The sequence below is a fragment of the Kogia breviceps genome, chromosome 6 (assembly GCF_026419965.1).
Source record: "Kogia breviceps isolate mKogBre1 chromosome 6, mKogBre1 haplotype 1, whole genome shotgun sequence".
NCBI lineage: Eukaryota > Metazoa > Chordata > Mammalia > Artiodactyla > Physeteridae > Kogia > Kogia breviceps.
The window spans coordinates 27,356,396-27,370,567 of record NC_081315.1 but is presented as its reverse complement, the minus strand read 5'-3'; the positions used below and the strand labels follow the sequence as shown (position 1 = coordinate 27,370,567).

General features: G+C 40.0%; 1 protein-coding gene across 3 annotated transcripts in view; it reads left to right on the top strand.

The window, feature by feature from the left end:
* Nucleotides 1-23: 23 nt before the first annotated feature.
* Nucleotides 24-14,172, top strand: part of PRMT9 (protein arginine methyltransferase 9) — a 29,516-nt gene continuing 15,367 nt past the window's right edge. Inside the window, exons 1-7 of one of the 3 annotated variants that reach the window (XM_059066725.2) lie at nt 24-342; nt 2,682-2,830; nt 5,108-5,344; nt 6,094-6,261; nt 9,024-9,126; nt 10,498-10,604; nt 12,323-12,515. In XM_059066725.2, coding sequence (XP_058922708.1) covers nt 133-342; nt 2,682-2,830; nt 5,108-5,344; nt 6,094-6,261; nt 9,024-9,126; nt 10,498-10,604; nt 12,323-12,515 — 1,167 coding nt within the window. In that variant the 5' untranslated portion in view covers nt 24-132. Of the gene's footprint in view, nt 343-2,681; nt 2,831-5,107; nt 5,345-6,093; nt 6,262-8,616; nt 8,627-9,023; nt 9,127-10,497; nt 10,605-12,322; nt 12,516-14,172 lie in introns of those variants that run through there. The other 2 variants (XM_067035618.1, XM_067035619.1) reach the window with 2 other exon arrangements.

The following is a 14,172-nucleotide window of genomic DNA, read 5'->3' as shown; positions in this document are numbered from 1 at the left end:
GTTTCCTGTTCCGGTTCTCGGGCTCTGGTTAGTCACGTGGGAGTGCGATCACCTAGACAGTTTGCGCCTTCCGTTCACCAAAGCGTCTTCCCTTTGGTGATACAGGCGCAGATTTCGGCCTGTGACTCTGCCATGCCGAACTTGCGGCCCAGGCCCCGCCGGGGCGCCGGACGGGTCGCCAGGGCAGCCGGGCGGGGCGCCGGGGCAGCCGGGCGGGACGAGCTGGTGTCGCGGTCCTTGCAGAGCGCAGAGCACTGCCTGGGCGCCCAGGACTTCGGCACCGCCTATGCCCACTACCTCCTCGTGCTCAGCCTGGCGCCGGAGCTGAAAGACGATGTGAAGGTGAGGAGGGCCCTTGTTTCTCTCGCTTGCAGGCAGATCCTGTGTTCTTCTCGTATAAATAAAGGAATACATAAATAAATTGGAGGGGGGTACTATGAGTGCTTGGTGGTGGTTATTAATGTTTACTGTTCACCCTTGACTCTTCTTTTGTTCGTAACCACAACCAGCATATCAGAAAATATTGTCTGCTGCACCATCGAAATATATATCCAGAATCGTATCCCTTCTTACCACCTTCTTTTTTACTACCCTGATTCAAGCTTCAGTCATCTCCTGACTTTTGCAATAGGCTCAGGCTCGAAACTAGGCTTTCTCCCGCAGCCTACCGCAACACAGCCAGTACGAGCTTTTCATAATAAAAATCAGATGATGTCATTTCTCTATTTCAAAACTTCCATTTCATTCAAAATTCCGAAGGTTATATTGCATGAGGCCTCAGGTGATCATCTGCCACCTCCTGTATCAAATTCTAGCAAGTTCCTGCCCCAGGACCTTTGCACGTGTCTCTACTGTTACGTGGAATGAATGTTGAATTAAGTTTGGAATTAGCCTAAAGTAATCATTTGATGATGCATTCTTTAAGTTTCTGTTATTGCATTATTTGTGACAGTTATTCTGTTGAAATGCTGTACATTTTTTTCCAAGTTATTTCAGAATCTAAATTTCAAAAAGTGATTTAACTTAATTTTGCATTCACCTTTCAGCCTGAAGCTACTTTGCTTTATTTCACCCATGGTTTCTCAACCTCAGTACTACTCATTTTGGATGGAATCTTTGTTGTGGAAAGATGTCTTGTGCATTGTAGAATGTTTAGGAGCATCCCTGACTTCTACCCAGTAGATGTCAGTAACATATAGACATTTAAATTTCAGGATCAGCTGGCCTCAGGGAGGAGAATGTGTTATGCTGAGATAGAGTTTGCTCTTTTAGGTAGGCAGAGTAGAATAATGGATCAATCCAAGTGCTTTTTCCTCAATTCTTTGTTCGTTAGTTTCCTCTTTCGTAAAACAGGGAAAATATCTTTTTTTATTTTTAGTGTGTATTAAAAGTATTATGTAAAGTTTGTATTTCTTTGCCTGGTGTTCAGTAGGGTTAAGTAACTAGCTCTGTTTCCTGCAGAACAGAGTCCCATATTTCTTTGCAGGGTCCTCTGCGAAAGACCTATCTCTTTAGTCTTATTTCCTTCTACTCCCCATCCTCACACCTCAGCCACACCAAGTTGCTTAGCTGTAAATTCCCTGATCCATTTAATATAATCTGTGTTTTTTCCCCTCACATCCTAGAGTCTTCTTCCTTTCCTTAACTCTCTAGTAAAATCTATCAGAATTCAGTTTCAGGTGGTGTAATTGGAACTAGGGTGACAGTGGGAAGACTCTTCCTGTAGTCCAGCAAGTGGTTACAAGGACCACGTGGTAACAGTGTGGGGGAGAGGAGGTGACAGATTTATCTATAATGAGAGATAATTGGCTGGGTTTCAAATTAATTGTACTGGAGTTAAGGTAGCATTCTAAGGTGACTTCTTAGTCTGAGGTTGGGTGGTACCTTAATCTTATATCCTGTGTGAGAGGAATATGATGGGTTCAGTTTAGAACATTTTGAATTTTTTCAAAATTGTATGTTATATTTCTCTCTATGAGGCCTCTCTGAGGATAGGAACAGGATTTATGTTATGTTGTTCATTGGTATTCTTTGCACACCCATCAGGAAATATTTGGGTTGAGCTGAATTTGAGATGGCTGAGGGTACCTGGTTGAGATGACCAACAGGGAGTGGTATGTATGGGTCTGAGGTTCAGGAGAGAGAGTCTCAATTGGAGATGTAGATGTAGCATCCATCAACACATAGGTGGTAGTTAATGCACTGGGGATGCAGGAGAAAAGAGAAGACGGTCAAGGAAGTACCGCTGAAACATAGGAGCCCTCAAAAAAGAGGTTGGTGGAGAATATGATATGTCAGCCAAGTATGGAGAGATTTTGCAGAGTGGTCAAACTGTCTTAATTCGGCATGTTACTGCCATGTAGGTGGTAAAATTTATGCATTTACGCATTTGTTTATTTAGCAACAGGGCCTATTAAAGCTAAATTAAACTTAAGGTGATTTTCAGTTATAACTAAGTTTTATTTTCTGTGGAATCTTCAACCAGCGTTGAATATTCTTTCATCTTTTTTTTTTTTTTTAATGGCCACGCCATGCGGCTCGCGGGATCTTAGTTCTCTGACCAGGGATTGAACTGTGCCCTCAGCGGTGAAAGCTCGGAGTCCTAACCACTAGACTGCCAGGGAATTCCCTCTTTCATCATTTATGTTACTGACTAATTTACTGTTTTCTCTGTTGTAAAGGAAACTTTTCAGTATACGCTCTTCAGATGGGCTGAAGAACTTGATGCACTCAGTCGAACACAAGACCTTCTTGGTTGCTATGAGCAAGCCTTGGAACTGTTTCCTGATGATGAAGTGATTTGCAATAGTATGGGGGAGCATCTCTTCAGGTATGTAGTGATTTCAGTATTACTAGTTAAGGATTATTCTGCATCAGTCCAGATTGGATAAATTGTCGTACACTAATTCGAACACAGGAAGTTTAATATAAACAATTATTAATTATAACAGGGGATCAGAGTAATGAAGCATTGGCTAGTAGGAAGAGAACTGAAAAGAATATAGGAATAGCAGATATAACATGTAGTAATATTATATCTTATACTACATAATAGCCACTGGGGCTCAGCCTGGGGCTGAGGTAGAGCATCCATGGAAGAGTTCCTCTCACTGGGCTGAGATCCAGACCTTGTTGGAGAGGACATAGCCCTCATTCACAGGATCGCAGAGAAGTCACTATAGTCCCTTGCCAGGGAATTTGTTGTAAATCTGTTCTCTGGAACTTCCTGGAAATTTGCTGTTTCCTTTTGTAAGAGTGCCGTTCCCTGTTTGGGTTCCAGAATGTCTTTTTTGCTTAAACCATACCCCAAATGAATAGCCCGATTCAATCTTTAAAATGGGCAGAATGCTTAGAGGTGCTTGTGAAGAAGTATGAGTGTAAAAGGGTTCTACTAGCTTAGTTCTCTTCAGTGTGTGGACCACACACTGGTGTGATCCACAGATTACCAGTCAACGACAGGGAAGTATAAAAATTATGAGTAAACAGTTAGAAATGTATGTAGCAGTTTGACATTGCTGTAAATCCAAGCATGTGGTCAGGGAGCTCCCTTGTTGAGGAGAGCATGGCCCACTGTGCTGCTGAAATCTGGTGTGGGAGTTGCACACTAACTGATCGTGTGCAGTACAAGTGTGTTGGTCTACAGATACTTAAATGTTTTAAAAGGAAAGGGAGTTCTTTATCATAGATAGTTTAAGAAACACTGTTCCGGATGGTTTGATGATAGTTTTCTCCCCCTGTCTTTTATTAGTGATTTGCTCACATCTAATTTAGTAGTAGCTTTTTGGGTGACTCACCTTTAACTTTTTTCCTTAGACACAATACCTCTCTTTTCGCAGTCATATTTATTTGGTTTCTTTTGTATTTAATTAAAATATATGATAATAACGAGTGCAACTGGTGTAAACTGGTCTGGCAGCAAATACAACTGACTTTTTTTTTATTTTTTATTTATTTTTTTTGTGGTACGCGGGCCTCTCACTGTTGTGGCCTCTCCCGTTGCGGAGCACAGGCTCCGGACGCGCAGGCTCAGCGGCCATGGCTCACGGGCCCAGCCGCTCCGCGGCATGTGGGATCCTCCCGGACCGGGGCACGAACCCGTGTCCCGTGCATCGGCAGGCGGATTCTCAACCACTGCGCCACCAGGGAAGCCCTGACTTTTTTTTTTAAATTTAGACTATTAACTGATTTTTTACTGAAATATAGTTGACTTACAATATTATATAACATAGTGATTCTGCATTTTTATAAATTATGCTCAATATAAAGTTAATATAAAATATTAATTAACTATATTCCCTGTGCTGTGCATTACATTGTTCTATCTTATTTATTTTATTATTATTTTTTAGTAGATCTTTATTGGAGTATAATTGCTTCACAATACTGTGTTAGTTTCTGTTGTGCATCAAAGTGAATCAGCCATATGCATACAGATGTCCCCATATCCCTTCCCTCTTGCGTCTCCCTCCCACCCTCCCTCTCCCACCCCTCTAGGTGGTCAGAAAACACTGAGCTATCTCCCTGTGCTATGCAGCTGCTTCCCACTAGCTAACTATTTTATATTCTGCAGTGTATATATGTCGATGCTACTCTCTCACTTCGTCCCAGCTTACCCTTCCCCCTCCCCGTGTCCTCAAGTCCATTCTCTACGTCTGCATCTTTACTCCTGCCCTACAACTGACTCTTGATGACCATTCAACTCAATTGCTGAGGGAAAAGGTATGCAGGCACAGCAAAGAGGCACCTCTTAGCCATAGGCGTTAGTATCTTTTACAGAGGGAGTGGTTTTTAGAAACCACTGGTGTTCTAGAAAGTTGTTTAAATGGAGAATGACTAGGAGAGCCTCTACTATGCCATAGTAAAGTAGTAATTCATAGTCAATCAGTTGTTAGTGTCCTGGAATGCATAAATATGAAAGGGATTCAGAAAGGAAAGAAGTGAATGAGAATTGCAGTCCTCACAGAAGGCTTCCCAAGGAGATGGCACTTGGGTTGGGTAGGATTTGGGGTGCTGGTGAGGCGTTCTCAGGCCAGATGAGTGGCAAGAACAAAGGCACCGTAATTGATAGTATATAGTTGAATATTTTGTCTGTTATTTTTTACTCTAGAATGGGCTTTAGAGATGAAGCAGCCGGGTATTTTTGTAAAGCAGTGAAGCTAAATCCGGATTTCAGTGATGCAAAGGAGAATTTTTATCGTGTTGCAAACTGGTTGGTGGAACGCTGGCACTTTGTCATGCTTAATGACACCAGAAGGAATACGATTTATAATGCAGCAATCCAAAAGGCGGTTCGTTTGGGCTCCAAAAGTATTTTGGACATTGGAACAGGAACTGGAATACTAAGGTTTGTTGGAATTGTGTTTTAATTATGTACACATACATACTAAGGTAAATTAAGGATTGTACCAAATATGGAAACTTTAACAGCAGAATTTAAAAATAGAGTTTATTTCTCATAATCTTGTTATGATTATTCACGTAACTATTATTATTGTATTTTTCACTATAACTTTTACTTAATCAAGAACTCGACATAAGCACCAAGAAAAATTCGGGGTTATCACTGAAATTTTTTTTTTTTTTTTTTTTTTTTTTTTTTGCGGTACGCGGGCCTCTGCACTGTTGTGGCCTCTCCCGTTGCGGAGCACAGGCTCCGGACGCGCAGGCTCAGCGGCCATGGCTCACGGGCCCAGCCGCTCCGCGGCACGTGGGATCTTCCCGGACCGGGGCACGAACCCGCGTCTCCTGCATCGGCAGGCGGACCCTCAACCACTGCGCCACCAGGGAAGCCCTGAAATTTTAAATAATGAATTTTAAGAGTACTTTTTACATTAACATTCTGGTTGAATCTAGTTGTTTTAAGTCTATTAGCATTCTGCATGCCAGTTGTGTTTTAATAAGGTGAATGTCATGATTTATTGTATGATTTATTGCTTGACAAGAATATTAGTTCATTTTTTAAAATGCAGAACGAATAATAGTTGTGTTTAAAAATAAAAGGAAAACTTCATGTTTAAGCATTATAATTCCACTAAAATTTGAAAAATTACAGTAGATTATTTTTTCTTGATGGAACACTTTTTCCTCTTGTAGCATGTTTGCTAAAAAAGCTGGAGCGCACTTGGTGTATGCCTGTGAGTTATCCAAGACCATGTATGAACTTGCCTGTGATGTAGTGGCAGCAAACGAGATGGAAGCAGGGATCAAACTCTTACATATGAAGTCACTTGACATAGAAATTCCAAAACACATTCCTGAAAGGTATTATAATATGAACTAATTTTACTGTTTATAATCCACTATTTTTTTTAAAAAAATTAATATATTCACATTTCTAGCTTCTAGTCCAAACAAAAATGCTAAAACCCTTATATTGTAAAGATGCAGATATAGGATAGTTTAGCATTAGATGGATTTTCATAGTAAGGTCATATTCTTGATAAAAAAGATTTAAAGATCTTGAGAAAAGTTTGTGGCAAGGGATTTAATACATAAACTTCAGCTTTAGCAAGTTACTTTACCTTTGTTAATTTCAGTGTTCTAGTTGTCCTTCTGTGTGGTCAATAACTATTTAAAAATTGTACTTAAAGATAATGCGTGAGTAGATGAAGCTTGATGGACTTAATCACATTTGGTGTTAATATCCCTGGCTAAAATGAAGGATAGATAGGCTTTGGCTTTGGCAGCGTCAGCTGTCAGTGTATTTTTGCTTGGGCCCTTCAAATGCTTTGAATATTATCTCGTAAGTCTTAGCTTTTTAGTATGTTATTTCACCTTGATCCATATCACAAGGGGATGGAATTTTACATACTTTTTTTTTTTTTTTTTGCGGTACGTGGGCCTCTCACTGTTGTGGCCTCTCCCGTTGCGGAACACAGGCTCCGGACGCACTGGCTCAGTGGCCATGGTTCACGGGCCCAGCCGCTCCGCAGCACGTGGGATCTTCCCAGACCGGGACATGAACCCGTGTCCCCTGCATCGGCAGGCGGACTCTCAACCACTGCACCACCAGGGAAGCCTGGGATGGAATTTTAGAGCTAGAGGGGATTTAAAAATCATCTGGTCCAGTAAACTATCATTTTAGATACAGTTTTCTCTGAGTAGCACTTGCTTTACCACCTCTTCTGGGTAGTCTATCTTTTCATCTTACTTAAATTCAGTTTATATTGAAGCAGGGCTTCTTTATACCCTGTCATCATTGGGACTCTGATTTTAAAAAGTCTTTTTCCATATATATATGGTAACATTTATATTTACATAATAGTTATGCTTTTCAATGGTCTCTACATATGTTCTCATGAAAGAAGTCCTGTAAGATTGTTGAGGCAGATATTATACAATTTTATAGAAATAAACAGTGTCCTCAGTTGTCTTAGTCTACTCAGACTGCTATTAACAAAATACCAGGGGCTTCCCTGGTGGCGCAGTGGTTGAGAATCCGCCTGCCGATGCAGGGGTCACGGGTTCGTGCCCTGGTCCGGGAAGATCCCACATGCCGCGGAGCAACTAAGCCCGTGAGCCATGGCCGCTAGGCCTGCGCGTCCAGAGCCTGTGCTCCGCAACGGGAGAGGCCACAGCAGTGAGAGGCCCGCATACCGCAAAAAAAAAAAAAAAAAAAAATACCAGACCAGGTAGCTTAAACTACAGACATTTGTTTTCTCACAGCTCTGGAGGCTACAAGTCCATGATCATGGGTGCTGGCAAATTTGGTTTCTGATGGGAGCTCTCTTTCTAGCTTTGCAGATGGCTTTCCTGTGCATCCTTACATGGCCTGTCCTCTGTGCATGTGAGGAGAGAGGGATCACTGCTGTCTCCTCCACTTTTATAAGGACACACGCCCTATCCGATTAGGACTTCACCCTTAAGACCTCACTGAACCTTAATTACCTCGTAAGGATCCTATCTCCAAGTATAGTCATGCTGGGAGTTAGGGCTTCAGCGTGAATTTTGGTGGTACACAATTCAGTCCAGAGCATGAATCAAAGTTATGTTAATTTAATCTACATTTTTGTCACAGATGGTGTTGTAGAAGGATCTTTTGGCTTTGAATTAAGAGATATGATTCAGTAATAATAATTAATAATAATTTATTTTGACCTTGAGCAAATCTAGAGACTTGAAGATGTTGGAATAGTTGATTTGAGATACCTTCCATGTTCTAAATATTTACAATCATAAATATTGAAAATTTTGTGAATATATATAATACTGGGCTTAGGCACTGTAGGGGATACCAAAGTTGTTTCTGTCCTCAAGGCACCAACAGTCTAGATAGGAAGATAAGGAATATTCATGAAAATATCTTTATCTTCTAATTACACAAATGAACAATACTGGCAGTAAGTAGTAAAGAGGTTCAAAGAAGGGAGAAATTTTTTTGGTGTGTCTTTGAGTGAAATTTTCTAGAAAGAAAGAATGGACAGAAGATCAGAGCTCTGTGGATTAGGCTTTCGTGAAAACTCACAGGTGTGGGTAAAGCAAGAGAAGTAACAGGAAAGGGACACTCAGTGTGTAGAGGTAAGCACAGCAGAGGTAGAGGAAGGATTTTGAGGGCCAGGCCTCCTCACCCACACTAAATGTTATTTACAGATCAAGGAAAATGAGAACCGAGAGAGTATTCATTTCGGTAAGTTGGGGAGTCACTGATGATAGAGAGTATTTTTATAGAGTGTTGGGGATAGAAGTCCAGTTACTCAGGGTTCAGGAGGGGGACTGGTAAAGGTAATGGGTATGAACCACTCCTTAGGATTTAGGCAATGAAAGGATAATCCAAGAGGCAGGGGGTCAAGTGAAGGTTGTGTACTCCCACTACTGTCCCCGCCAGGAAGCTGCTGGTGGAGAACAGAGGAGCCTGAATCTTCCTCAAGATTCAAGGGTAGATATTAAACACAAAATGTGTTAGAAAATTTTACATATGAACTGTTTCTATAATATACTCTTCCTTTCTGCTCTCAGCTTTGACATCTTTTATATAAATAGCATGATATTTTACTTACATATATTTTTAAAAAATCATTCTATAGAGTGTCCCTTGTTGTAACAGAAACTGTCGATGCAGGTTTATTTGGAGAAGGAATTTTGGAGAGTTTGATTCATGCATGGGAGCATTTACTTTTGCAGCCAAAGGTAAGCAGCATGAAAACACTTACATTTGATTAAGAATTCAGTTTTCAGTAGATAATTTATTGCGCCCCTAGCATAATTGCAAATCAGTATGAGATACATCCCACTCTTGAGGTGCATACTGTACTGTTGGAAAGAAATCAGTGTGAAAAAACATTTAATAACATAGTGCAGTGTATACTTGTGTGCCCAAATGGTGTATATAGGCACAAAACACTCCAGGACAGAATTCTTAGGAATTGAGATTACGTTATGAAGGGATTGACTCTGGAATTCTTGAGTAGGGTTGAGAAAGGGAAGTACTTTCAGTCTCACAGCCTTCGCTGCTTGTATTTTTTGGCAGATTATCAAAAGGGAATATAGTGATAACTGGTGTGATACGGTTTTAAGGTGCCAGTTGGACCCAGGCTACTACTTGGACAGGACTGATTCTTACAATTGCCAAGTTATATTTTGCATTGAAATCCTCTACTGTGGCCCAGTAAATTGTAGATTTGGTTTATATATATGTATTATGAATGAAAGGATTGTAACATTTAATACGAATTTAATACTTACAGAAAATGATTTGGATTTAAAATAGCTAATGAAAGGTTGAAAGAAGAGCAGTTTGTTTTTCAAGTAGGTAATGGTGATTTTGGCCTCTCAGTTAAACTCATACCGAATAGTCTTGTATGCAGACTTAGAGATTTCTAGCTCCCCACCTCCCTCCCTCCCTTCCTTCCTATTTGTACTGGAAAAAAAAAAAAAAAAAAAAATATATATATATGTACACACACACACACATATATATAGCAATGAAAATAAAAGAAACTTTTTAAAGGAAAAAAAACCCTTAACCTGCTTATCTTTTTTTTTTTTTAAATAAACTTCTGCCTTTCCCATGATGAGTACTTTATTTTTTTAAAGTATTTATTTTAATTTATTTATTTTTGGCTGCATTGGGTCTTCATTGCTGCACGTGGGCTTTCTCTAGTGGCAGCAAGTGGGGACTACTCTTTGTTGCGGTGCACAGCCTTCTCATGCGGTGGCTTCTCTTGTTGTGGAGCACAGGCTCTAGGCGCACGGGCTTCAGTAGTTGTGGCACATAGGCTCAGTAGTTGTGGCTCACGGGCTCTAGAGTGCAGGCTCAGTAGTTGTGGCGCACAGGCTTAGTTGCTCCATGGCATGTGGGATCTTTCTGGACCAGGGCTCGAACCCGTGTTCTTTGCATTGGCAGGCAGATTCTTAACCACTGTGCCACCAGGGAAGTCCTGCTTATCTTAATTATTGTTTTTGTGAGTTTTTTTCTGATAAATTTTCATAGCTTGCTGTCATACACACATGTTTTGACATAAATATAACAGAATATAATTTTTATTGTTATATTTTTAGACCAAAGGTGAAAATGGTAATTGTGAAAAATATGGGAAAGTTATACCGGCAAGTGCTGTTATATTTGGGGTGGCAGTAGAATGTGCAGAGATAAGAAGACGTCATAGGTAAGTGATTATTTAAACAGTAAATATTAAGAAATAGTAATTTTAAGGCATAGACTGTACTTCAGAGGTTATTTAGTGGACATTTATTCAGATGAGAATGTGTAGTTTTCTGACCTTTAAATTCATGATGTTTAGTCCAGTCTTATTTTCTTTTTGCTTTTTTTAAACTTTCTTCGAAAACAGAACTCTAGGATTAAAATCAGCTTTCAGTTTTCTCCTGGAAAATTAATTTTGATACAACTTAGTATCCTTTTGATGTGTGATAGATTCATGAGAAAAATACTAAGTTAAGACTGATTTTAGAGAAAGTGAAGTAAAAATTTCCAATGTGAAAATAATTTTATTTCTCTCATTTTTCTCTTCTTAATAACTATTGATATTATAATGTTTTCTGGTTGGGTGGGATGAAATTGTAGGATCTTTCTACCCTTGAGATTCTGAGATTTATCAAGTGTGATACAGGTGAAAAATTTTTTTAGTTATAGAAGTTTCTTGGTTACATCTTTTTCTTGAACATTAATGAATTTTTTTATTTTGCTAAAATATTGATCCATAGTTTTTTGGAACTTTTTAAGGAGGCCCTCCATCTGATAACTTGATAGTGTTAAATGTAACATATTTACTTTTTTTTTTTTTTTCTTTTTGCGGTACGCGGGCCTCTCACTGTTGTGGCCTCTCCCGATGCGGAGCACAGGCTCCGGACGTGCAGGCTCAGCAGCCATGGCCCCCACGGGCCCAGCCGCTCCGCGGCATGTGGGATCTTCCCGGACCGGGGCAACGAACCCGTGTCCCCTGCATCGGCAGACGGACTCCCAACCACTGCGCCACCAGGGAAGCCCCATGTTTACATTTTAAGAAATACTGATGAGTAAAAGAAGAAACTAAAATCATCCCAAAGCCTCACTAGTAGGCAACTACTCTTCATCCTTGTATGAATACACCACAGTGCACTCCTCCATTTTGCTGGTGATGGACATTTAGGTTATATCCAGTTTGGGGAGTATTGGAAATAGCACAGCTATAAACATTCTTGAACATTTTTTTGGTGGTGGTATGTATGAATTTCTGTTGGCTATGTTCCTAAAAGTGCAAATGTCCGACACTCCGAGGTTCCCATATTAAGAGTGAATCTAGAATAGTCATGTCCAGCTTGAGCAGGAACTATGAAAGTCTTCCAGAGTGGTCTTGTTAATTTTCTATTCCTACCAACAGTGTATGAAACTATTCTTACAACACTTATTTTCCCCATTCTGGTGGTTGTGTAGTATGGCTTTAACTTCATTTCCATGGTGACTAACTTTTCATATGCTTTTGGGTATGTTCTTTTGTACAGTGTCTAAATCTTTTGCCTATTTTTGTGTTTCCCTTTTGTGGGAGTTAAAAAATATATTTTGGATATTTGCCCTTTGTTGAGTAATGTATTACAAATCTCTTTTCCTACTCAGTGGCTTGCCTTTTAACTTTCTTCCTGGGTATCTTTTGATGATCAGAGTTCTTAATTTTAATGTACACTTATTTATCATTTGTTTTCCTTTATAGTTAGTAATTGTGTTTACAACTGTGTTTAAGAAACCTTTGTCTATGAAGCTTTATTGCATTTTAATATTTATTTTTGCTGGATTCAATATTAGATGGTGTTACTTGATTCCTAAAAAAAAAAAAAAAAAAAAATCAAACCTGTCTTTCTCCTTTTCTTCTCTTATTCCCCCTCTTACCAGGGTGGGTATTAAGGACATTGCTGGGATCTGTTTGCCAACCAGTGTGAAATTTCAGAGTCCAGCTTATTCTTCTGTAGATGCTGAAGAAACAGTTGAACCTTATACAACTGAAAAGATGAGTCGAGTTCCTGGAGGATATTTGGCTTTGACAGAGTGCTTTGAAATTATGACAGTAGATTTCAACAATCTTCAGGTAAAAATAAAGTTCAGTTACTGTTTTTTTTAATTTATATAAATTTATTTGTTTTTATTTTTGGCTGCGTTGGGTTTTCGTTGCTGTGCGCGGGCTTTCTCTAGTTGTGGCGAGCGGGGGCTACTCTTCCTTGCAGTGTGAGGGCTTCTCATTGTGGTGGCTTCTCTTGTTATGGAGCACAGGCTCCAGGTGCATGGGCTTCAGTAGTTGTGGCTCGCGGGCTCTAGAGCGCAGGCTCAGTAGTTGTGGTGCACGGGCTTAGTTGCTCCGCAACATGTGGGATCTTCCCGGACCAGGGCTTGAACCTGTGTCCCCTGCGTTGGCAGGTGGATTCTTAACCACTGCGCCACCAGGGAAGCCCCAGTTACTGTTTTTAAGCATTAAATTTCATGCATTATTTTAAATAGTTAATACATAGGACAGTCTTATTTTATGAGTTTGCGTGGGATTCCACTGACTATATGTAAATAAAATGATTAAACGGTAACCAGAGTTCCCTCTTGAAATTATTTACTAACTGTAATTACAGAGAAAACAATCCCTAAGGTTTTGGGGAATGTACAGTGTGCCTGGTGCTTTCATGGGTATTCTTAGGTGGCTTTCTTAAAACAGTGTTACGATGCAGTTATAATTATCCTGTGCTATACAGATGAAGGAACTATAGCTTACATTAGTTCCCCCGAAATATGAATGTAGGGGCAGGAGTTATAACCTAGGTCTTCTGACTCTTCTCTGTGTCATCCTGCCATTTCAAATTAACAGTATTCCTTGAAATGAAACGTAATTCAGCTCTCTAGGTTGTACGTGACCAGCCATCTTGGCTTGCCAGGACTGAGTGGTACCCCAGAGACAGTCTTGGGCAAACCAGGACAGGTTGCTGTCACCCTGGTGTGTCTGTGTGGGTGGTGGAGGGGTGCACTGCACAAAGAAAGAGCCCAAGGAAATTGAGAAAGGTTACATCGAGTCCTTCTCTGGAGGTCTTCACGTAAGGTTAAATGTTTAAGTACATTAAGCTTTTGAGATGAAACTTGCCTGCGTACAGAAGACTTTGTGAGGGTCATTTTAGCCTGAGATCTTTGTAATTGAATGAAAGCTTTCCCCTATTAATTGTTACTAGGTTTTTTGTTTGTTTTTGGTTTTCTGAGATGGTGTGGAACTAAATTAACACTTTGGCTTTGATTACTGTGGCTGAGCTTCAGGAGCATTTCTTTTCTGATGTAACAACCTTCCAATGGGGGAACAGTACGATCATAGCTGCTGAGTACTCCAAAGCTCTCCTTTTCTTATTTTAATTTTCCTTTGCCACACACACACGAAAACACCTTATTAAGACTTTAATTTTGAAAATAATATCTGCCTGTTTAACATTTTCAAGTAATACAGTAGAAAGGAAGAAGAAAAAGTATATTTTTTCCTTTTAGAAATCTAGGCCCTTCTTTCTCCAGGTCACCAGTTGAAATACATCTTTTCAGACTTGTTTTTCTAATCTTCTACACACACACACACACACACACACACACACACACACACAGACTTTTTAAAAACAAAATAATCTCTATTGCTTCGCCACTCGCTACCTTCATTCAACACTATGTCATGGACTTCTTTCTACATCAGTAATATGTGTCTGCCTCATTGTCTGTAATAGCTGTATGGT